This window comes from Cervus elaphus, chromosome 11 (genome assembly GCF_910594005.1).
Source record: "Cervus elaphus chromosome 11, mCerEla1.1, whole genome shotgun sequence".
NCBI classification, from domain to species: domain Eukaryota; kingdom Metazoa; phylum Chordata; class Mammalia; order Artiodactyla; family Cervidae; genus Cervus; species Cervus elaphus.
This window is the reverse complement of record NC_057825.1, coordinates 84,355,148-84,374,170: the sequence shown is the minus strand read 5'-3', so window position 1 is coordinate 84,374,170 and position 19,023 is coordinate 84,355,148. Positions and strand designations below refer to the sequence as shown.

Genomic DNA, 19,023 nt, shown 5'->3' with positions numbered 1-19,023 from the left:
AATTCGTTGTTTTCATTATATTGATGTAAATATGTAAACCCTGGTGTTGGTTCTCATTTCACTTAGCAGATTATAGTTTGTCACTGGGCAGGTATATACCAACATTTCCCACAGGGCTGTTTTCTTTTAGAACCTCTTAATTTGCCCAACATAAGAAAAAAACAGGGTTTATTTATTTATTTATTTTTAGTTGAGCACCACCGTTGCCATTTAGGGCTCCCTGGGATGAAACCTGAAGGTAGCTAGATTTAACTCCTCCTTCTCTGCTGCCCAGGAAGCCCAGCTAGGGCAAAGTGTGTGGAGGAGATGTTAAGTCTAAGAGAGGGCCCGGAGCTGCAGATAGTGAACAGAAGGAAGAGGAAAGCAGATGAACACCTTTTGTAGCAGAGAAAATCATTCTCCTTTCAGAGAAAACAAGGAATTGTTGCTAAGAATTTTTTTGTCCACTTGAACCATGGTGATATTTTAATAAGCATGTAATTATTTAATATCATCTTCCTGATCAGCACAAAATTTGGGCACCCTGGTTTATTAAAAGGAAAAAAAAAATTATTCATCCAGCCATTTTCCTTTATTCTCTGTGCTTCAGTCATGCCCCATAGTTTTTCAATTGGTATTCTTTACTGGTTAATGAAATAACTATTGGACATTGAGTATAGAACTTCTCAGATGTTTTATTCTTCATCATGTCTGTGTGTCTTTTAGCTCTCTGTCTATCTACTACAAGATTCTATAGATGTCTCAATAAAATGTTTACTGGTATCTGAAATTTCTTAAGAGAATGTGGTCATGTGAGAAAGGCAGTGGCCCTAACAAAAGAAGGACTTCTGCCTTTAATGCTGGCCTCCAACATTGACCAGCCATCTGTCCTTCACCTTCTTATTCATGGAGTTGCACGTTCATCTTCTTTTGTACTTGGTACCACTTTTCCTAATCAAATCAACAGTCATATCATTGAGATTCTGATAGTCATATCCTAGACTCCTCAGTGCTTGGACAATTCTAACCCTTGGCCATGAGTGGATGGTGGTCATGGCCCCAGGGAGCTAATTACACATCGCTCCAGAGGGTCGTGAGAGAAGAAGGTCAAGTCATTTTGCTTAATGACAACAATACCACTTCCGTGACCCTGGGGGTGAGCACTTGGGCGTCATTTGAGACTTTCGGATTTTCTGACCTCTGACAAAATTTTAATTACTCAGGAAGAATAAGCACGGCTGTGACATCTGTCGCTGTAAGAAATGCCCCGAGCTCCGGTGCAGTAAGATCTGCTCCCTGGGTTTCCAGAAGGACAGTCATGGCTGTCTCATCTGCAAGTGCAGAGGTAAGTGCCAGGGCATGCCCTTTCCCCAGGAACCAAGAAAAAGACAGCCTGTCAGTGAAACCATTTCACTGGTCATTGTCCGCTCTGACAACACCATCACTCTCTAGGGGACCATCTCTTGCCACTCCGTGGACTGTAGCCCCCACTGCCCACCCCACTTGGTTTTAGAAAACCCCATGCATAGAGGAGCCTGGCGGGCTACGGTCCATGGGGTCTCAAACAGTTGGACAGACAGCACATAAGACAAAGTAGAGCGAAAGGAGGAAAATTCAGTTATAAGCCTGCCAGTAGGAGAGACACGGATTTGTAAGGGTTTTTTCCTCCCATTTTTCAAAATTGAGGGCATATTTACATGAATTATTTTCACGGTCCTGTCCCGTATCACGAACCGTGCTATGTAGACGGGATTTTTGGTGACTGAGTAGCCTTGCCTGTCCAGACACTGCAGGCTGCCTCTCCTGTGCAGTAGCTGCTGCTTCACCAGCCTGCCTTCTGTCTGTCCAGAGGTCTCTGCCTCCGCCGGGCCACCCGTCCTATCCGGCACATGTCTGTCCATGGATGGCCATCACCATAAAAATGAGGAGAGCTGGCATGATGGGTGTCGGGAATGCTACTGTCACAGCGGACGGGAGATGTGCGCTCTGATCACCTGCCCCGTGCCTGCCTGTGGCAACCCCACCATTCACCCGGGACGCTGCTGCCCCTCGTGTTCAGGTAAAGGCTGGCTGACGGCCCGTTGGCTCCCTGAGCAAGCGACTTCCGCCTGCTAGCGCCTCATCACGTCTCTCACTCGGGGGGGAGTGCAGGGGACGACCCCTGGAACACACTTCTCCTCTCTGGTTTTCATCAGCAGTAGCCACAAGCGTCAACAGGGCGTGATAAATGATTAGCCAGAAACCACTAGACTATTCTAGAGCTCTAAAAGCACTCTCCTGAGTTTTGAAGATTTGAACTCCTAATATTGGTCTTTGAACTCCATTTGTATAAAGGTTTGTGGTCTTACGTACTTAAAACTCCAGCTCTCCACTTTATGGATAGTGTATTGAGGCTGAGTGTGTTAGTTTATTGGAGGGACTTGGTGCTGATCTTATTCCATGAAAGCTTTTTATTTATAAAGTAGTAATCGAGAGGGAGAGAATTACTAAAGTCTGTGGCTATTGCTTTTTTTTATTCCTAATTAATAGACATATGGCAGTCTTGCCAAATGGAGATGTTTAGAGTGACCACATATCCAAAACATTTAAAATCATAATAATGCTCATCAAGATAAGTTAGTAGAAGAACAGATTTATAATTCACAGTGCTCCAAATTATGGTTGTCCATAACAGTAATTATTACGATAATACCTCATCTAGTACCTTACATGCAAAGAGCTCAGCACGGTTTTATATTTATTACTTCTTCCTCTAAGTGGAGGCCACTGAGTTAGGGAAAAATAAACTCAGGCAGATTTTCATTTGGAAAACAGACACAGAGATGAACTCTCTTAACCAAAGTAAAATAGTGTGTCAGCTGACAGAGAGACGTGAGAGATGTGAAGTCTCCTGAGTCTTGCATCAGATTTCTTTTACAGTTGAAATGTACTGTCTGAGTTTGGAGTAGTGAAGGTATTTCCCCTGGTCAGTCCTGGTTCTGTATCTCCCTCTGCCTGTGCAACAGGTACACTCAAGAACCTGAGACCTGGGTCTTTGGCAGCAAGGCAGGCTCCGCCTGGGAGGGAAGGCGCCACACACTAGCACCTGGGTCTGCACCTGCTTTGCCTGCCAGGGTGGGAGTGGGCAGAGGGGCACTGGAAGTCCTTCTCAGCCCTGAGAGTCTGCGTACCTCGATACCTAAGGAAAGTGCTAGGCAGCCTCCATGCCCCTATGATAGTGGGCCAGATGACAAAGTTTGTTCTGTTTCCCCTGGTTAAGCCAGATGTGCTCTGTATCAGAACTGTTTCCTGGTTCATGTTTTGCTAGTTAAATATGAAAAACCACCAGTGTCTACCGAAACAGAAGATAAATGAACAAATGTAATGAGACAGAACTGATTTGACTCTTAGGGGAAAGAAAAATCATTTATTCCAGTGAAGACCCCCATGCTTTAATTATGAGCATGAGAGTGTAGAGTGTGGCCTGCATCTGGGTCTTTGCTAAACTTGGTACTCAGTGAAGAACTCTAACTGGTGGAAATGCAAAGATATTACTGAGAATAGATGACTGACTTGAGCATTGAAAGTCAGTGAAACCAAATGTAGTTTTCTCTATTACAGAGATATGAAAAGTTCTTACACGAACACACACAGAATTATTGGTGTGTAATTGTGGATGAGTGACTAGATAACACATACAAAAACATATAGGTATTGACGTATGTAGATAGGTAGGTATGTTTTCTTCCAGAAATCTTTAGTGAGTTGCCATGTATGGAACTTTCTGAATAGATACCCCTGCACTGATACATTCATGGACTCCTACTCCTACTTTAAAGAGTATTTTCTTCTGTCTTCTATTCAAAGATCAGCTATTTTTCCTTCTGAGATAAATAAGCAACTCTGAACTCTTCTGATAGACGATTCACTAGATGATATGGTTTCTCAGACTTTTTTCCCCTCTCTCTCTTACCTTCTACCTTTTACTTTTTCTACCTTTCAGTTTTTCTGTAACATCTGTTCACTCATGTTTTGCCTTGAGGCACATGGATGTATATAGCAAAGGAAATCAGAGGGTAAGGCACCTGCAGACACATGTCATTTTTCTTCTGACCATTTTCCCAAGTCGTCCACATTTAAAAGGGCAGCAATTCTCAACCCTCTGCAAGTCCTTTCCAAAGGGAGCCTCTTTCCAACATTAGTGCACTGATACTGTTTGGAACAATTTTATCTTTTCCTGTAAGCCATGAGAAATGTACTTTTATCTCATACCAGCCAAATTTTTATTCTAATTATCTTCCTCTCTACTTCCCTCATATACTAGAATGTCTGGCCCAGTTGCTTATGCACATAAGTGTTGGCTGATGTCAGTTTTCTGTGGTATGTACACTTGGTCAAAGTTCCAGTCTTTACTAGCTCCCTGGAGACAAAGCTGTCTTAAAAGTTACCTTCTTAGCTGGACCTGGGCCCACACCACTGTATCTCCTCAGTATTGCTAACTCTCAGGCTGAACACTACTTTGAAAGACACAGCCCATGAGTTCTTAGGAGATGTCAGCTCCGAGCTTCTCTGCACAAACAGGGTAGTTCTTCTGGGGCCCGATCTCCGCTGAGCTCCAGGCTTGAGCCCGCCGCAGTGTCTGCAGACGGCTGCTCCGCAGGGTTCCCCACTGTCAGCACCTTCTGGAAACGCCTGTTGTGTTTGGATGATACGAACATGGTTAATATCTTCATATTTCTCATTTCCTCAGCACAACTTCAGGGCAACTCCCAGTGCCTCTTCAGACATTTCCAGCATTAAATTCACTCTCTATCATTATCATCTCACCAGGAGCTCCAAATCACCCCTCCACTGGGGAAAAAGACCTCATACTGTCAACCTCTAAGCGTTTACCTCTCTTGATCATATCACCGAATGTTTAGTCTCAGGTGAGGTTTCACACTGTAGATTCTGAAAAAGCATTCCTGCTCACTGGGCTGACAGCTGGTCTATAGTGGGGTGTGTCCTGCTTAACAGTAGGACTTATTTCTGAGCCTACAAGGACTCAGGGCCCCAGAGATAATGAAGAGGATGAAGCACAAATCAGTTGGCAATTCTGTTTAATCTATAGGCACATTCATGATGCAAAGAAGCATAGACTTAGGTTCAAATCCCTTGTCTCCCCTCAATATTCTGAGTTCTCAGTTTTGTCATAAGTAAAATAGGATAACGCTACCTGTCCACACAGCTGGTGTAAGGAATAAACGAAGTACCATATGTAAAGTACTAAACATGGAAACCGGACCATGGTGAGCATTCACTTAGTGAGAGATCTTTATTCTAGACAGTCCTACACATTCACAGACATCCCCTAAGAGGCGCCTGTTTCCTTCAACAGTGAGAGTCCCTGTAATTTAATCGTCTCAACAGATTCTGTCATTCCATGTTGACAGACTCGAACCATTTCCTGAAAAATAGCTCTTCTGCCTTATTTCTGTGCATGGAACGTCTTCTTCCCTGTCCTCCGGGTAGGAGCCACCAGCTCGTCTCCTCTGTCCCTCAAAGCCCACAGCACCGGGTTCTTCACCAGCCGGTGAGACGGCAGCCGGATCATTTCCTGTGTTTGGATCTTCTCTCCTTCCCCAGATGACCTCGAGGTGCAGAAGCCGGAGCTCAGCACGCCCTCCGTCTGCCACGCCCCCGGGGGCGAGTACTTTGTGGAGGGGGAGACGTGGCACATTGACGCGTGCACCCAGTGCGCGTGCCACGGCGGCCGGGTGCTGTGTGAGACGGAGGTGTGCCCGCCGCTGCTCTGCCAGGACCCCGCCCGCACCCAGGACTCCTGCTGCCCGCAGTGCCCAGGTAACGGGCGCCGCACGGCGGGGAGGCTGGGCCTCGGGGAGGCGCCGGGCAGGCAGCGCGGGGGCCGCAGCCCGAGCCTCGTCCTCCTGCAAGACCAGTGGGCCGGATGGAGCCCCATGCGGGAGCGTGCCAGGCCCAGTCACCAGTATCCCGGGCGGGAGCGACCGGGGCAGCCGGCTTCCTAAACCCACTCCCTTCTGTCGGTCGCATGTTTATGCCATCAGTATGCTTTGCACCAGAGATGACTTTGAACAATAACAGAAAATTGTTTCTACCTTTTTTTTCTCTTAACTGTAAATCTCAGACTCAAGAGAGAGTCCTGCTGCACCAAATTATTCCAAATGATTTTGCTATTGTGAAAAGTCATCTTTGTCATTGCAAAATGTGAAGAGCAGTAATTGATAAAGAATGTAACTTAAATTCTTTGAAAAATGTAAGATATATGTGTTTGATGAAGATCCTTTGTTAAACAGAAGAATTGCTAAAATATGCATAACACCCACATTTTCAAATCTGCAGTGCTTAAGATCCAAAAGTATTAAGTGACCAGCAGTGCATATGTACAAAGAGCACTACTGTTGTCTTTTTTTTTCCAGTCCTCAGATAATCTGGCCTTAGCAGATGAATTTATAGTCATGTAACAAATACAATGAAATTTTGTCAGACTTTTAAACATAAGTTGCTGATCTTGCAACTAAAGTAGCAATTCTAATACTAGAATATATAACTTTTTTCCAGAATATACTTAATTTGTACATTTATCATTACCAAGTAGATAGCACACTAGTGTTGTTTTGCTATTGCTTAGTCTTTTATCTTTTCAACTTAAATCATTTATTTTCTAAATGTATATTCTTAGAGCATTTCTGCTCAGTAAAACAAAAACCCTTGCATTTGATTAGTTTCTTTACATTGGATTGTCTAGTCAACCAACTGGAATCTCTTATTCTGTCATTATATAACCAGCGTAGTTGATGTCCAAAATCTTCCTGGGTTCACATTGATGATATTTTAAATTGCATCAGGTGAAATTGTAGGGATAGCCACATTTTTGCTGTTATCATCATGCCCTGCTGCTCAGGTATTATCTTAGTACAGAGTCTTTGGTGTAATTTTCAACCATGTTAGTCTGAAAAGCTTAGTTCGTGTGACATCTTTTCTAATATAAGTAATCATTCAGATGTGTTATGTTGTTAGGATATACCCTGGAAATGACAGAGCTAGTCACTTAGTCATGTCTGACTCTTTGCGACCCCCATGGACTGTAGCCCACCATGCTCCTCTCTCCATGGGATTCTCCAGGCAAGAATACTGGAGTGGGGTTGCCATACCCTCCTCCAGGGGATCTTCCCGACTCAAGAGATCAAACCTCGTCTCTAACATCTCCTGCATTGGCAAGTGGATTCTTTACCACTAGTGCCACCTGGGAAGCCCGATCTTAGGATACTTGTATTGTAATATTGTCCCAAAATGATATATAGGCAATAAAACCAGAAGAATTGCGTCCCTTGTAGTGATTGTGTCTCCTCAGATGCTTTGTCAGTCCCTCTGTCCTTAACTTACACTCTCATCTGGCCTGGTTTAGAACAAGGTCTAGAAGTGGACTCATGAAGAAAGATTGAGCATCCCTGTAGGTGAAGATAAAGGGAGAAAATAGAAGAGCACTTCTTTCTTTTCCACAGTTTTAAAATTCTCATTCATTTTTGATATTTTAAAGTTGGAGAGAAGCATAGCACAGAAGAAAGAGGGGGCTGGAATAGAAATAAAAAGAATGAATGAACGCCAGTGAAAGAACTGGTAAAAAACAGAATAAGTTAGTTAACACACTATTGACCGGGGGATTTTTGTAGAAACTAATGCCTATGACCAGCAATTTGTTATGTAAGTGAACATTGAAACATCTCTAGTCAATAATGTTTGGGTCACAGAAAACATACTTATATGTCTCTAGTCAGTAACTTGTTAATATTTGGAATCAGAGGTATAAAGAGGGGTTCTCCTTTCTTCCTAAAAATGGAAAGAGGCCCGACGAAGGAAGATACCATGGGCAAGATACCAGATGACACCTTCGTCAGGGTTCAGTTAGTCTCCTGCCCTTGGCGCAGATGCTATATCTCAGCTGCAGCTCTCACTCCAACTCTGCTGGCCCACCCCTGTGTCCCCTGAGGTTCCCTCCAAACTGTAAGATATTCGTTTCAGCTGCTAGTTCATGATTTCATCGCTGCTTCGTCTTCTGAGTTTTCAGACACCAGGTTGGGTGTTGCTTGCAAGAGCTAAGCTGTCATAACCCACAAAAACCTCATGCCAGTTTGTAGCACCTCATGTAGACTAGCGTGAGTTGCCCTGATTGCCAGCCACATCAAAAGTTAATGTCAGTCAGTCTCTTAAAAAGAACTTAGCCCTCAACATGGATGACCCAGAAAAGGTCCCTGAGAAAGCAGTCCCGTCTTCCCATCTTTAACTCACATGCATGTGATCCAGTTTTCCTAAGACTGAGCCTGGAGCACTTTTGGAGCAGTGGAAACCAGTGGCAGTTCTTTCTCTGTCGCTGCCTTCAGGACTGGCAGTAGGAGATACAGTTACACAATTTGGTCTCTCAGCCCAAAACAAAGCAGCTACCCCACTTCTCATAGACACTCTCTTGTCCAGCCAAACTTGCTGCTGGGGGGTGTATTCATGAGGGGAACAGAAAGTGGGACACTGAGAGCTTCTGCAGGACTGCGCTAACTACATGTTTATTAAAGAGCAGACTTTATGAAGTTGATTCTGAGAAGAACAGATGATACTTCTGTCCCTGTGTCCATTGAGAAAACGGGATTCTCTTCAAGAATTGCTGGGTGGGACCATCCTACATCTTCTAGACTCTCAAGTGCGGAGGTGGTTAGAAGTGCTCTCTTGTTGGTGACATTGCTCAACCAGGAACCTCACCCACTTGTACTTTGCTTTGTTATATCCCATCAGCTTTCTGCTTGAGTTAACAGTTCTCAAGTCACTTCAGTGAATGCCAAGACCCAGAGAGAGATCCGGGGTTTTCTGGCAATGTTCTTTTCTGTTAAGTTGTTGCAAGATCTCAAGACCCTCTGGTCTGTCTGTAGGTAGGAAAAACATACAAGACTTGCAGCTAGTTTCTCTGTAGGTACATCCTCAGGAGTTACTACATTCCCCATTCACCTTTTAGCCATTAATGTGAATGCCTAAACATTGAAGTGTCACATGTTGTTTAGAAGTCTGTTTGGGTGTTGGTTGGCTAGGACTGCATGGGGCTGCAAGTAGGAGAAAACCCAGCTCAGTTTTTAAACGAGTAGAGGTTTCTTTTCCATGCATTATGGGAAGCTTGGAGCCAGATGTTGACCACATTAATTTAGTATCTTAGTGATAGCAAGGGCTCTCTTTTACAGCTATGAGAAGGATATTACAGCTACAGGCCACAGGCTCATATTCAAGGCTGGAAGGTTAGTGAGCGAGCACACTTTGTGTGGGGCAGAGTGAAGCTTGCTGTGTTGCACGGTGGGTACCCTGCAGCGTCTTCTTTCCCCTGCTGACCTTCTGTTCTCTTTTGCAGATGAACCTCTCCAGCCTTCCTCACCCCACAATGACAGTGTGCCTAGTTACTGCAAAAATGATGAAGGGGATATATTCCTGGCAGCTGAGTCCTGGAAACCCGACGTGTGTACCAGCTGCGTGTGCATGGATAGCGTCATTAGCTGTTACTCTGAGTCTTGCCCTTCTGTATCCTGTGAAAGACCTGTGTTGAGAAAAGGCCAGTGTTGTCCCTACTGCATAGGTAAGACCAAGAAAAAAAATCCTTTCTCTTGCCCAGCGACCACTAATTCTCTATTGACAGCTGTATGCCTAGATCAGTTAGTAATTTTGAAATCCGTTTTTCTGGTTGACATACCACACAGACCCAGTGTAGGTCACAACAGGAGGAGCAAAGATGTGAAAGGTGTATTCCCGAGGTAAAACATGTTGAGAGTACAGAAATGCTTTCTGAGGATGTCATAATGTTATAATGCCATCAGGTTCTACTGGGCTCCTTTGGCATTTGGGCATTTTCAGTATTAGAGTCAGAACGCTCTTCCTTCACCCCGTTATTGACTGTTATGCCCACACAGAACCGCCATGCCTCGTATCAGAGTACACTTAGGGCTTGAAGCTTGCCACTGCCTTGAGATCCGCCAGATACCAGATACTGATTTAATCTCCCCGTTCCTCCTCTGTCTGCTAACACTTAATTGATTCTGTTTAGACCATGCGGTTGTCCGTGTTGAGGGCTTAGGGATGCAGACGGAGCCCTGTGTCACTGACAGAGCCCTCTCCTTCATGTGACCCACGGGGATGCGTCTTACGATCAGAGGACATACGTATATTTAGCCCCTGACAGCTATACCAAAACTAGTCCTATGCACACAAGCCAGATGCTGTTCTGGAGTCCAGAAGGTGAGGCTCGGACAGCTGGCAGCTCCGATACAAGCACAGTCCCTACTCCCAAGGCTCTCACTCTCTCTGATTGCTTCTGTCTCAAGTAAAACTCATAAAGTCAAATGAAAGACAATGACGTATCTCAGTCCAGTTGTGAACCTATAATCAGTTAGCAGGTGAAAAATTAGGCAAGCTGCATTAATGGCAGGCATCATGCATTTATTGTTGAAGATATTTGCAGCTTTCTAGATGCAAGTCAGTGCATATATTTGGAGTAAATGCGTGAGGAGGAGGAGAAATCCTCTGGCCGCAGGACTTTGTAGCAGCCCGTGTAGATGAATCAGTAAATGGCGCTCAGGTGCCCATTGGCCACCACTCAAGCTTCTCAGGATAGCTCCTTTGGCCACTCTCTGGGGTCACTCCCTCTGAACACTTATTCTGCACATTAGTATACAAGACAGAGAAAGATTTTAAAACACGGTTTCTGGTCTCAGGAATTTTACAGAGCTTTATTTTCTCAGTGTCATGGTTAGGGAATATTAAAAATTATGTGTGAAAATGGATTCTCTTCTTTTCATAGAGTGTCTATCCAATTTATTCTTTAAACTGTGCTTTTGTGAGTGAAGTGGGGACTGTTCATAATTTTGGTGGGACCGTGGCTCTAGACCAGGGGCGTCCGAAGCCAGTGGGGACCTGTGGCTGCCCACCTCTTGGTGACAGGGACGTTAGATCTGCTATAATACCTGTAAGCTTTGTAGCTTATAAGCGAAGCCAAAAATGTATCAAGGCATCCGTCCAGCTTACTGCTACATATCTTCTCAGAGAGTTGACTGGCATTCATCTTGTTAAAAATGGCATAGCCTTTGATGAGATCTGAATGAAAAATGTAACCAGGTCACTATTTCAGACCAGGGCATTGATAGAGGGGGCAGAAATGTACAGCCAGGACCAGCATATTGAAATACCAAAACTACTGTCCTAAAGGAGACAATTTATAAATCAACCAGGAGTACTTGGATCACAGTTGGAAACCAGGGCCCAGGAAACCTGAGAATTCTGTAACCTTCAGAGGAAAAACCCAGCTGTGAATTTCTCATGTGTTGAAACTCTGATTTTTTTTTTTTTTAAGATAAAAAAGTTCCTGTTGTGTTTTGCTACTTAATTGGTGAATATATGATTAGTAAGTTGCTCAACTAATTAATGTGTCCATGTGTTAATAGTAAATCACTTTACTATCTCACAAAACCAGTTTAACAAATTGATACTTATGGAAAGAAACCTGCATATCATAGTATTCTGTGTTGTCTTTTTTTTTTTTTTGCTTTTGCTTTCATATTTTCCTATTCCAATTCTGGCATCTAGACTGTACATTCTTCTTTAGTGTGGGGAGGAAAATACCAGTTTGGCCTCAATTTGTGATTTTGATTTCAAATTAGATTATAAGCACTTTCACTAAATTGAGGTTCACAGAAACTCATAATGACAGAGTAGAAATTTTGATTCTATTACAACAATCCCCACCCCCTTCCTCACCCCCCACTGCCCTGGCCACATTGATGCAGGTATAACTGTGTTATATAAACCTATGAAGTTTCTTCTGCTGAACGTACTGGGGATCTTTAGCAGTTGATGAGTAATACTGTGTGCTGTTATCCTCACATTCACTTTAATTGCTTCATACCTGTTTTATTTCTGAAATAGTCATTGTTGTTATCATTTAGTTGCCGAGTCATGTCCAACTCTCTGCAACCCTATGGACTGTAGCCCGCCAGGCTCCTCTGTCCATGGGATTCCAACAGGCAAGAATACTGGAGTGGGTAACCATTTTCTACTTCTCCAACCCAGAGATGGAACCCAGTTCTCCTGCTTGTTAATCCAAGCAGGTTCTTTACCACTGAGTCACCTGGGAAGCCCTGAAATAGTCATTAGGAGCCTCTGTATGCATCATGCTGCTGCTGCTGCTAAGTCACTTCAGTCGTGTCTGACTCTGTGCGACCCCACAGACGGCAGCCCAGCAGGCTCCCCCGTCCCTGGGATTCTCCAGGCAAGAACACTGGGGTGGGTTGCCATTGCCTTCTCCAGTGCATGAAAGTGAAAAGTGAAAGTGAAGTTGCTCAGTCGTGTCCAACCCTCAGCCATGGACCGCAGCCTTCCAGGCTCCTCCGTCCATGGGATTTTCCAGGCAGGAGTACTGGAGTGGGGTGCCATTGCCTTCTCCGCTATATGCATCATACTTTCTTGCAATTAGCCTTTCAGATTGGGCTTCATTCTTTCTCCCAGCTAATATTCAAGCATATGAAGTCAAGTTCAGCCCATGACTGTGATATGAGGGTTTTCTGACCCTTCAGTTTGCTCCCTTCTCCTCTCCGGACTTCTTCTCTTGTCAGCTTCCCATCAGCGTGGTCGCTCTGTAAGGGCGCCAGGCCTGGGCAGCATTAGCACGCCTGTGTGCAGATGTCAGCTCTGCCCCACTGGCGAAGTCTGCTTCCCCATCCACGTCATCGAGCAAAGGGAAGAAGTGGGAAGGCCATCATGCTGCATGTCATAAAGCTCCCGATGGCTTCTCAGCAGGCTCCAAGGACCAGTGCTTTCACTGTCTCCATTCTAGGCTTTCTCAGTGTGAACCCAGCTCCTTGTTAACCCACGCAGTCTGTTCCCAGGGTCACGTGTACCTCCGCCAAGCCTACAGCACTGACCTCACCATGGCTGCAGATCTCCTCCCTGGGTGCATTTTCTTCCAAATCAATCAAATATAGATTTCTAAAAACCAGATACCTGCCTTTAATCTGACTTCTTTTTTTAGTGATAAAACCTCTGAAGAAAAGTGTTCTTGCTTTCATCTTGTAAAGCCATCTTTTTTCTTACCACAAGAGAATTGAAAAGGGTGATCCTGCTAAACATAGTATTATTACAAATGTTTGGTGTTCCTTTCAGATAAATTATCAAGTCACTAAAGTGCAATGATAATGCTTCTCTCTAATGTGTGAAGGCCTCATATTATGTGTGCTAATTTAATAGAATGTGTAATACAGACATAATTAATAGGATTGATGATTAATTTTGAAAAGTGAACAGCTTTGTCTAATTACTTATAATACCCATCATTAAGGAATTCATCTTTGTACTGGAAAGAAGCTAGGTAGTAATTACCCAATCATTTTAATGGAACATCTTCAGATTCTTGAATTTTTTCTATTCCAGCTTCCTACACAAATACATACAAACTTAGATTTTATTCTCATAGGCTTTTTGACTGTCATGATGGCTTAAAGAAAGGAGAATGACAAACAAGAGATGACTTGGATGTAGCTCAGGTGGGGATAAAAGGCCTGGTAGGAATTTTAATGTGTGATGGCAGATTTGACACATGGTTCTTCAGAAACAGCAGATGCCTTCTCCATGTCAGACTTGCAAGGTAGCATCTGGGGCCTTATCACTGACTACATGCTACATGCCTTTTTGGAACCTTCCTAAGGAAAAAAATTATTTCAGTGCTTCGGTGATATCTTTATCCCATCGCTGCTAAAGGGCAGCGGGTGGTACCAGCAGCACTTCTGTGCCTGAGGGGACGCTTGTCCTGACGCATCCCCATTGCTCTGATGTCTGTGTCGGTGAAGCGTCTGCCAAGGGCCAAACTAGCGTCTTCTCAGCAACCCAGCAGATCTGTGCCATGTCCAGGAGCGCAGTCATTCCCGAATGTTATATTCACAACTATTATCTTTACATTAGGTAATATAAAACATTGTAAAACTGATAGTATCTATTACTATAGATATCTGTAGTATTATAAAATATTATAAAGAAAGGGCACTACACTGATCATAAAGATGCTTCTTCATTTAATGTGTTTGGGGTCTTCAAGCCCATATCACTGCTGCGTCATCCCTGATGACTTTGGAATGTAGATGTTCAGGTGTCCCCCCCGACCCCCCACCAGGTGAGGAGCTGAATAAGCAGCCCTTGTGTTGGCCAAGGCATAAGTATGACTCAGTGCATAGAATGCAGTAAGTCCCCAGCACGTGAACCTTGAAGCTGCAAACTTCAAAGATGAAAACATGCACTCACATGTCCAGTCACGTCAGTTAGTTTGCATGTCTGGCGTACGTTGTCACATTCATGGACCCTCTACGAGTGGCTGTGTTCTTGTGTACCTTACTGCATAGGACTGAATAGAGTACAGTAGTACAGTGTCTTTATTTCAAGCCCGAGATGTCCAGAAACAAGCATAAAAGCAGCAGTGATGTAGCTGGCATTGTATTGTACTTGCCAAGGTAGTGTCCTATAAGGTTAAAAATGTTTTCTCTGTTTCTTTGTGTCTGTTTTTTATGTATTATTTGTGTAAAAAGTATTATAAACCCATTACGGTATAGTACTATATGCATGCTTAGTTGCTCAGTCGGGTCTGGCTCTTATGCCACTGCATGGACTGTACCCCACCAGACTCCTTTGTCCAAGGGATTTCCCAGGCAAGAATAATGAAGTGGGTTGCCATTTCCTTCTTCAGAGAATCTTCCCGACCCAGGGATCAAACCCAAGTCTCCTGTGTCTCCTGCATTGCATATGGATTCTTTACCTGCTGAGCCATCCAGGAAGGCTATTTAGCCGATTGTGTTAGTTGGGTACCTAGGCTAGCTTTGTTGGACTTCTGAACAAATTAGACTTACAAATATGCTCTCTGAATGGAACTCGTCCGTATGTATGGGACTTGCTGAATTGTCTTGAAACTTAGCATTTGGCAAGCATTTTTATTTATTTGTAGCTGTGTGTTATTTTATAAAATATCTGAGGTCAGATATTTAGAGCCAGGTTTGTTGGCTGGAAATCCCTGAGTCACTGCATCTTTCTCATTTAAGTTTTTGTCAAAGGCTTAGTTGTTTTGGGAGGATAGTCATATTTCTTTTGTGTGTTTGTCTACACATACACATATATTTCATAATTTGATGTGAACAAAATTATACTCTTGATTACATGTCTTCAAGTCATCAGTATCTTTTAAGTGTCTTCAAGTATCTCATATCTTTAAGGATCTGTGAAAATGAGTTCTAGTATAGATGGTACATGAAAAAGTGGTTTTCTTGTGGGTTGTATCAAAATATCTGTCTGTTTAGAGATTAGCTACTTTTATGTTTTTATATGTCTCATATTAACATTTGAGTTGGAGCTTTCAAGTGGAGTCCAGCTGTTTTGGCACTCAATTGTACTGGTGTCTTTATATTTCCTCTCCACAGTGATCTTTAACTAGCAAATGATTAATAATATTTCTCCTTGGTTAGGAGACTTACCAAGACTTACAACTTGGTAATGACTACGCTTTATATCAATCTATCATACTACATTTGTTTTTGCCTAGATTTACGTTTATTTGTTTAGGTATTTTTTCTTAGAGATGAATATACTGTCTCTTTGGAACATCTGTTGATTATTGTGTATTTAACTCAGCCCAAGAATCAAACAGGAAATAGTTAATACAGCATCCCTAAGATATACAATCCATAGGACTAAATGTTGTCCATTTTTAAGCCATCATGTTATAATACTAGCGTCTTCATTGGAACACTTTTCACAGCTATTTCTCCAATATGTTTTCCTAAAATTAAAACTTCTGTGTGTTGGGAAGAGAATGTACTTTAGAGCCAAGTTGTTATGACCTGATCTCTCGCACATTCTACCTGTAGGTCCTGGTGATGAGACATAACTGTAGCTCAGTTTTCTCATCTGTAAGATGAGAATAATATTGTTCTGTACTTCACTAAAGTTCTATGAAAATTAAGGGACATACATATGTGTACGCATGCTTAGTCACTCCATCGTGTCTGACTTCTTTCCGACCCCATGGACTGTAGCTCATCAGGCTCCTCTGTCCATGGGATTTTCCAGGCAAGAATAATGGTGTGGGTAAACCATTCCCTTCCCAGGGAATCTTCCCCATCCAAGAATCGAACCTGGGTCTCCTGCACTGCAGGCAGATTCTTTATTGTCTGAGCCACCGTATTTATGAAAAGTCCATACATATGTGAAGTCTGTTTGTTGCTCAGTCATGTCCATCTCTTTGTGACCCCATGGACTGTAGCCTGCCAGGCTCCTCTGTCCATGGAATTCTCCAGGCAAGAATACTGGAGTGGTTAGCCATTCCCTTCCCTAAGGGATCTTCCCGACCCAGGGATCAAACTCAGATCTTCTGCATTGCAGGCAGATTCTTTACCACTTGAGTCACCAGGGAAGCCCAGTATGTGAAAGCTCCTTAAGATGGTAAATGAGTGAGTGAGTGAAGTCGCTCAGTCGTGTCCAACTCTTTGCAACCCCATGGACTGTAAACTACCAGGCTTCTCTGGCAATGGGATTCTCCAGACAAGAATACTGGAGCGTTGCCATTTCCTTCTCCAGGGGATCTTCCCAACCCAGGGATCGAACCCAGGTCTCCTGCATTGCAGGCAGACGCTTTACCCTCTGAGCCACCAGGGAAGCCCTAAAATGGTAAATAGGATATGAATATGTACTAGCTCAGAGTTACAGCTCTTGAACACATGGTGCACCTGACCTAGGTGACAGACACCACATGGACTCTTCATATCTCACTTTATACACAGCACCCACCTTTCTGCAAGAGAAACTGGATATCGCATCCCAGTGATGAATTTTTGAAGGACGCAACTATCTGAGAAAACACTTTGGTGATATACTTCATCCTGCACACTTCTAGCTTAAATAAATAGCCCATGATGCCCTCAGTCACCTTATCATGACCCCAGTGGAAGCCGCGTGCTATCTGCAGGTTTGTTTTGCAGCTGGGTGGTAGCAGTGCCTGGCCCCCAGGCCTCAGAGCTTCACTTTCCTTCCATGCCTCTGGACATCACACAGAAAAGAGATGGAGCTCCTTTGTCTTTCTGCTTGTGTTGCGAGGCTAGTCCCATTTGAGGAGCCCGTGGACTCGTTGTATAGGGTCTGCTGTGATTCCTCGAAGCAGAGGATGTGGTGTTTACTATCAGGGGAGGCACCTGAGTGCTTCCTGCATGTTCTTCAGAGCTCCAGCTCCCCAGGGCCCCTGCTCTGCAACCCCATGGTCACAGACGGTGCCAAGTGATTTGAGCAAAAGGAAAGCAGGATGCTTTTCTGTGTATTGTTTGGAGGGTGTAAGACGGACAACATTCGGTTGTCATGCACTATACTAACTTTGGAACTGGTCTAAAGTTGTCCTGACAAAAATAAACAGGGTTTGATTTCAGTTTGTTTAGATCGCGCCCTCCACCCTAGGAAGCATCTCATCTTACTTATCCCATAGGCAGCTTTCCCCTCTCACTTCTGTATCCTTTCCAGGCCCCTGGCTGTGTAAACAGAAATTCAAGTTGTTCTGGTTAACTTGGGGGAAACTTCTGAGTGGCCTGTCTTTATCTGAGCTTCGGCTCTGTGTTCTTATTTTAAAGATGTCTGTTGCACAGAAGGGAGACTGGCACTGGTGCTTACGGAGTATTAGCAGGTGCCCTTTGCCTCTGATTTCTGCCCAGGGGGCCAGCCCTGATTGTGCACCCTCTAATGAGCGGGGAGGACCCCTTTAACAGGATTACATTTCAGTGACAAAATGCAATCAGACCTGAAGTCAGTCTGCAGACTGACCAAGCTCGGGCTCTAATGGGATGAAGCACCTCCTGTAAGTACAGAAACTCCTCTGGTGCAGAAACTGGCCACCCTGGGAAGCCCACTGACTTCTTCTTCAGAGTTTTCTTAAACTAGAGAAGAGTCAATCTTTATACTCTTTAAAGTTTGAAATAGAATGTTTCCTTGAACTTCTATCCAGGAAGTGTTTAATCAACCCTTAACATGCTTATAGAAGGATGAATAAGTTCTATCGCTGAGAAAGTCCCTCCTCTTTGCATGCAGCAGGAATCGGAGATCGCTGCATTTATCAGTTTGGTAGGATTTCTCTTGGTGGAACTCAGGAAAGTTTATAATTTCTCTGTTAACTTGGAACCCTATGTCAGCACCTATTCTTTCCAATATGTTGAAGAAACCTGAAAGGCTCTTTTGGCCTTTATAAAGAGACTTGGACTCCCGTCCCAAGAAATAGAATAAAAGCAGAAATGGGCCTTTCAGGGAAAGTCTTAAAACCAGGAGCAGATCTGTCTTTTCCGCAGTGAAGGCATTACAGAGACTGGGGGCTTTGAGCACAAGCCACCGTTCTCCTTGCCATAACCCTTCTCTGCCCCCCCGCCAAAAAAAAAAAAAAACAGTATATGGAGGTGAGAGTCAGCCTGCATGGCTGTGACCACTTGTCTCAGCTTTTTCTTCCTATGTAAGTGAATTAAGAGCAAGTATTTTGTTAGAAGCTAAAAGTTGTAAGCTAAAATACTCAGTTTTTGAGATTAACCAATCAGTTTTATTTTTGCATTTTTAGCCAAAAACTTTATCATTTGCTGATGGAGTAACTGTGTTAGATCTCCTCACTGAAATTGTCTAGGCTACTTGCACCTACTTTTTTGGTTTTTTTTTTGGAATTTTTGTCCTGGGCCCCATGCCATTTATTCATCGCCATATTGTAAAAACAACAACTTGATTTTGCACCTACTTTTAGTAAGACTTCATTGAGTTCTGCTTTTGTGTTCTTTGTCAGTCTTTGGAGGTCCAGCAGACCAGCATGTTCAAAACCAGTCTTCATCTTCTGTGCCTACAAATCTCTCCATTTCTTAGAGACCTGCTCATTTGCTCAGATTCCTTTTTCGTTATGATTTCTGTTTATATCCACTTTATGTAAAAGAAAAAAAAAGTAAAGCTAGTTTCTCCAATAGGAGGCACCCGCATTCCATTGAT

The 19,023-nt window shown here is 43.6% G+C and overlaps 1 protein-coding gene across 1 annotated transcript in view; it reads left to right on the top strand.

Annotated features, from left to right (window-relative positions):
• The window catches only part of CRIM1 (cysteine rich transmembrane BMP regulator 1), a 204,277-nt gene that overhangs the window by 160,156 nt on the left and 25,098 nt on the right, over positions 1–19,023 (top strand). Inside the window, exons 10-13 of the mRNA XM_043918249.1 lie at positions 1,203–1,324; positions 1,829–2,038; positions 5,584–5,799; positions 9,362–9,583. Of these exons, the coding sequence (XP_043774184.1) occupies positions 1,203–1,324; positions 1,829–2,038; positions 5,584–5,799; positions 9,362–9,583 (770 nt within the window). The remainder of the gene's footprint in view (positions 1–1,202; positions 1,325–1,828; positions 2,039–5,583; positions 5,800–9,361; positions 9,584–19,023) is intronic.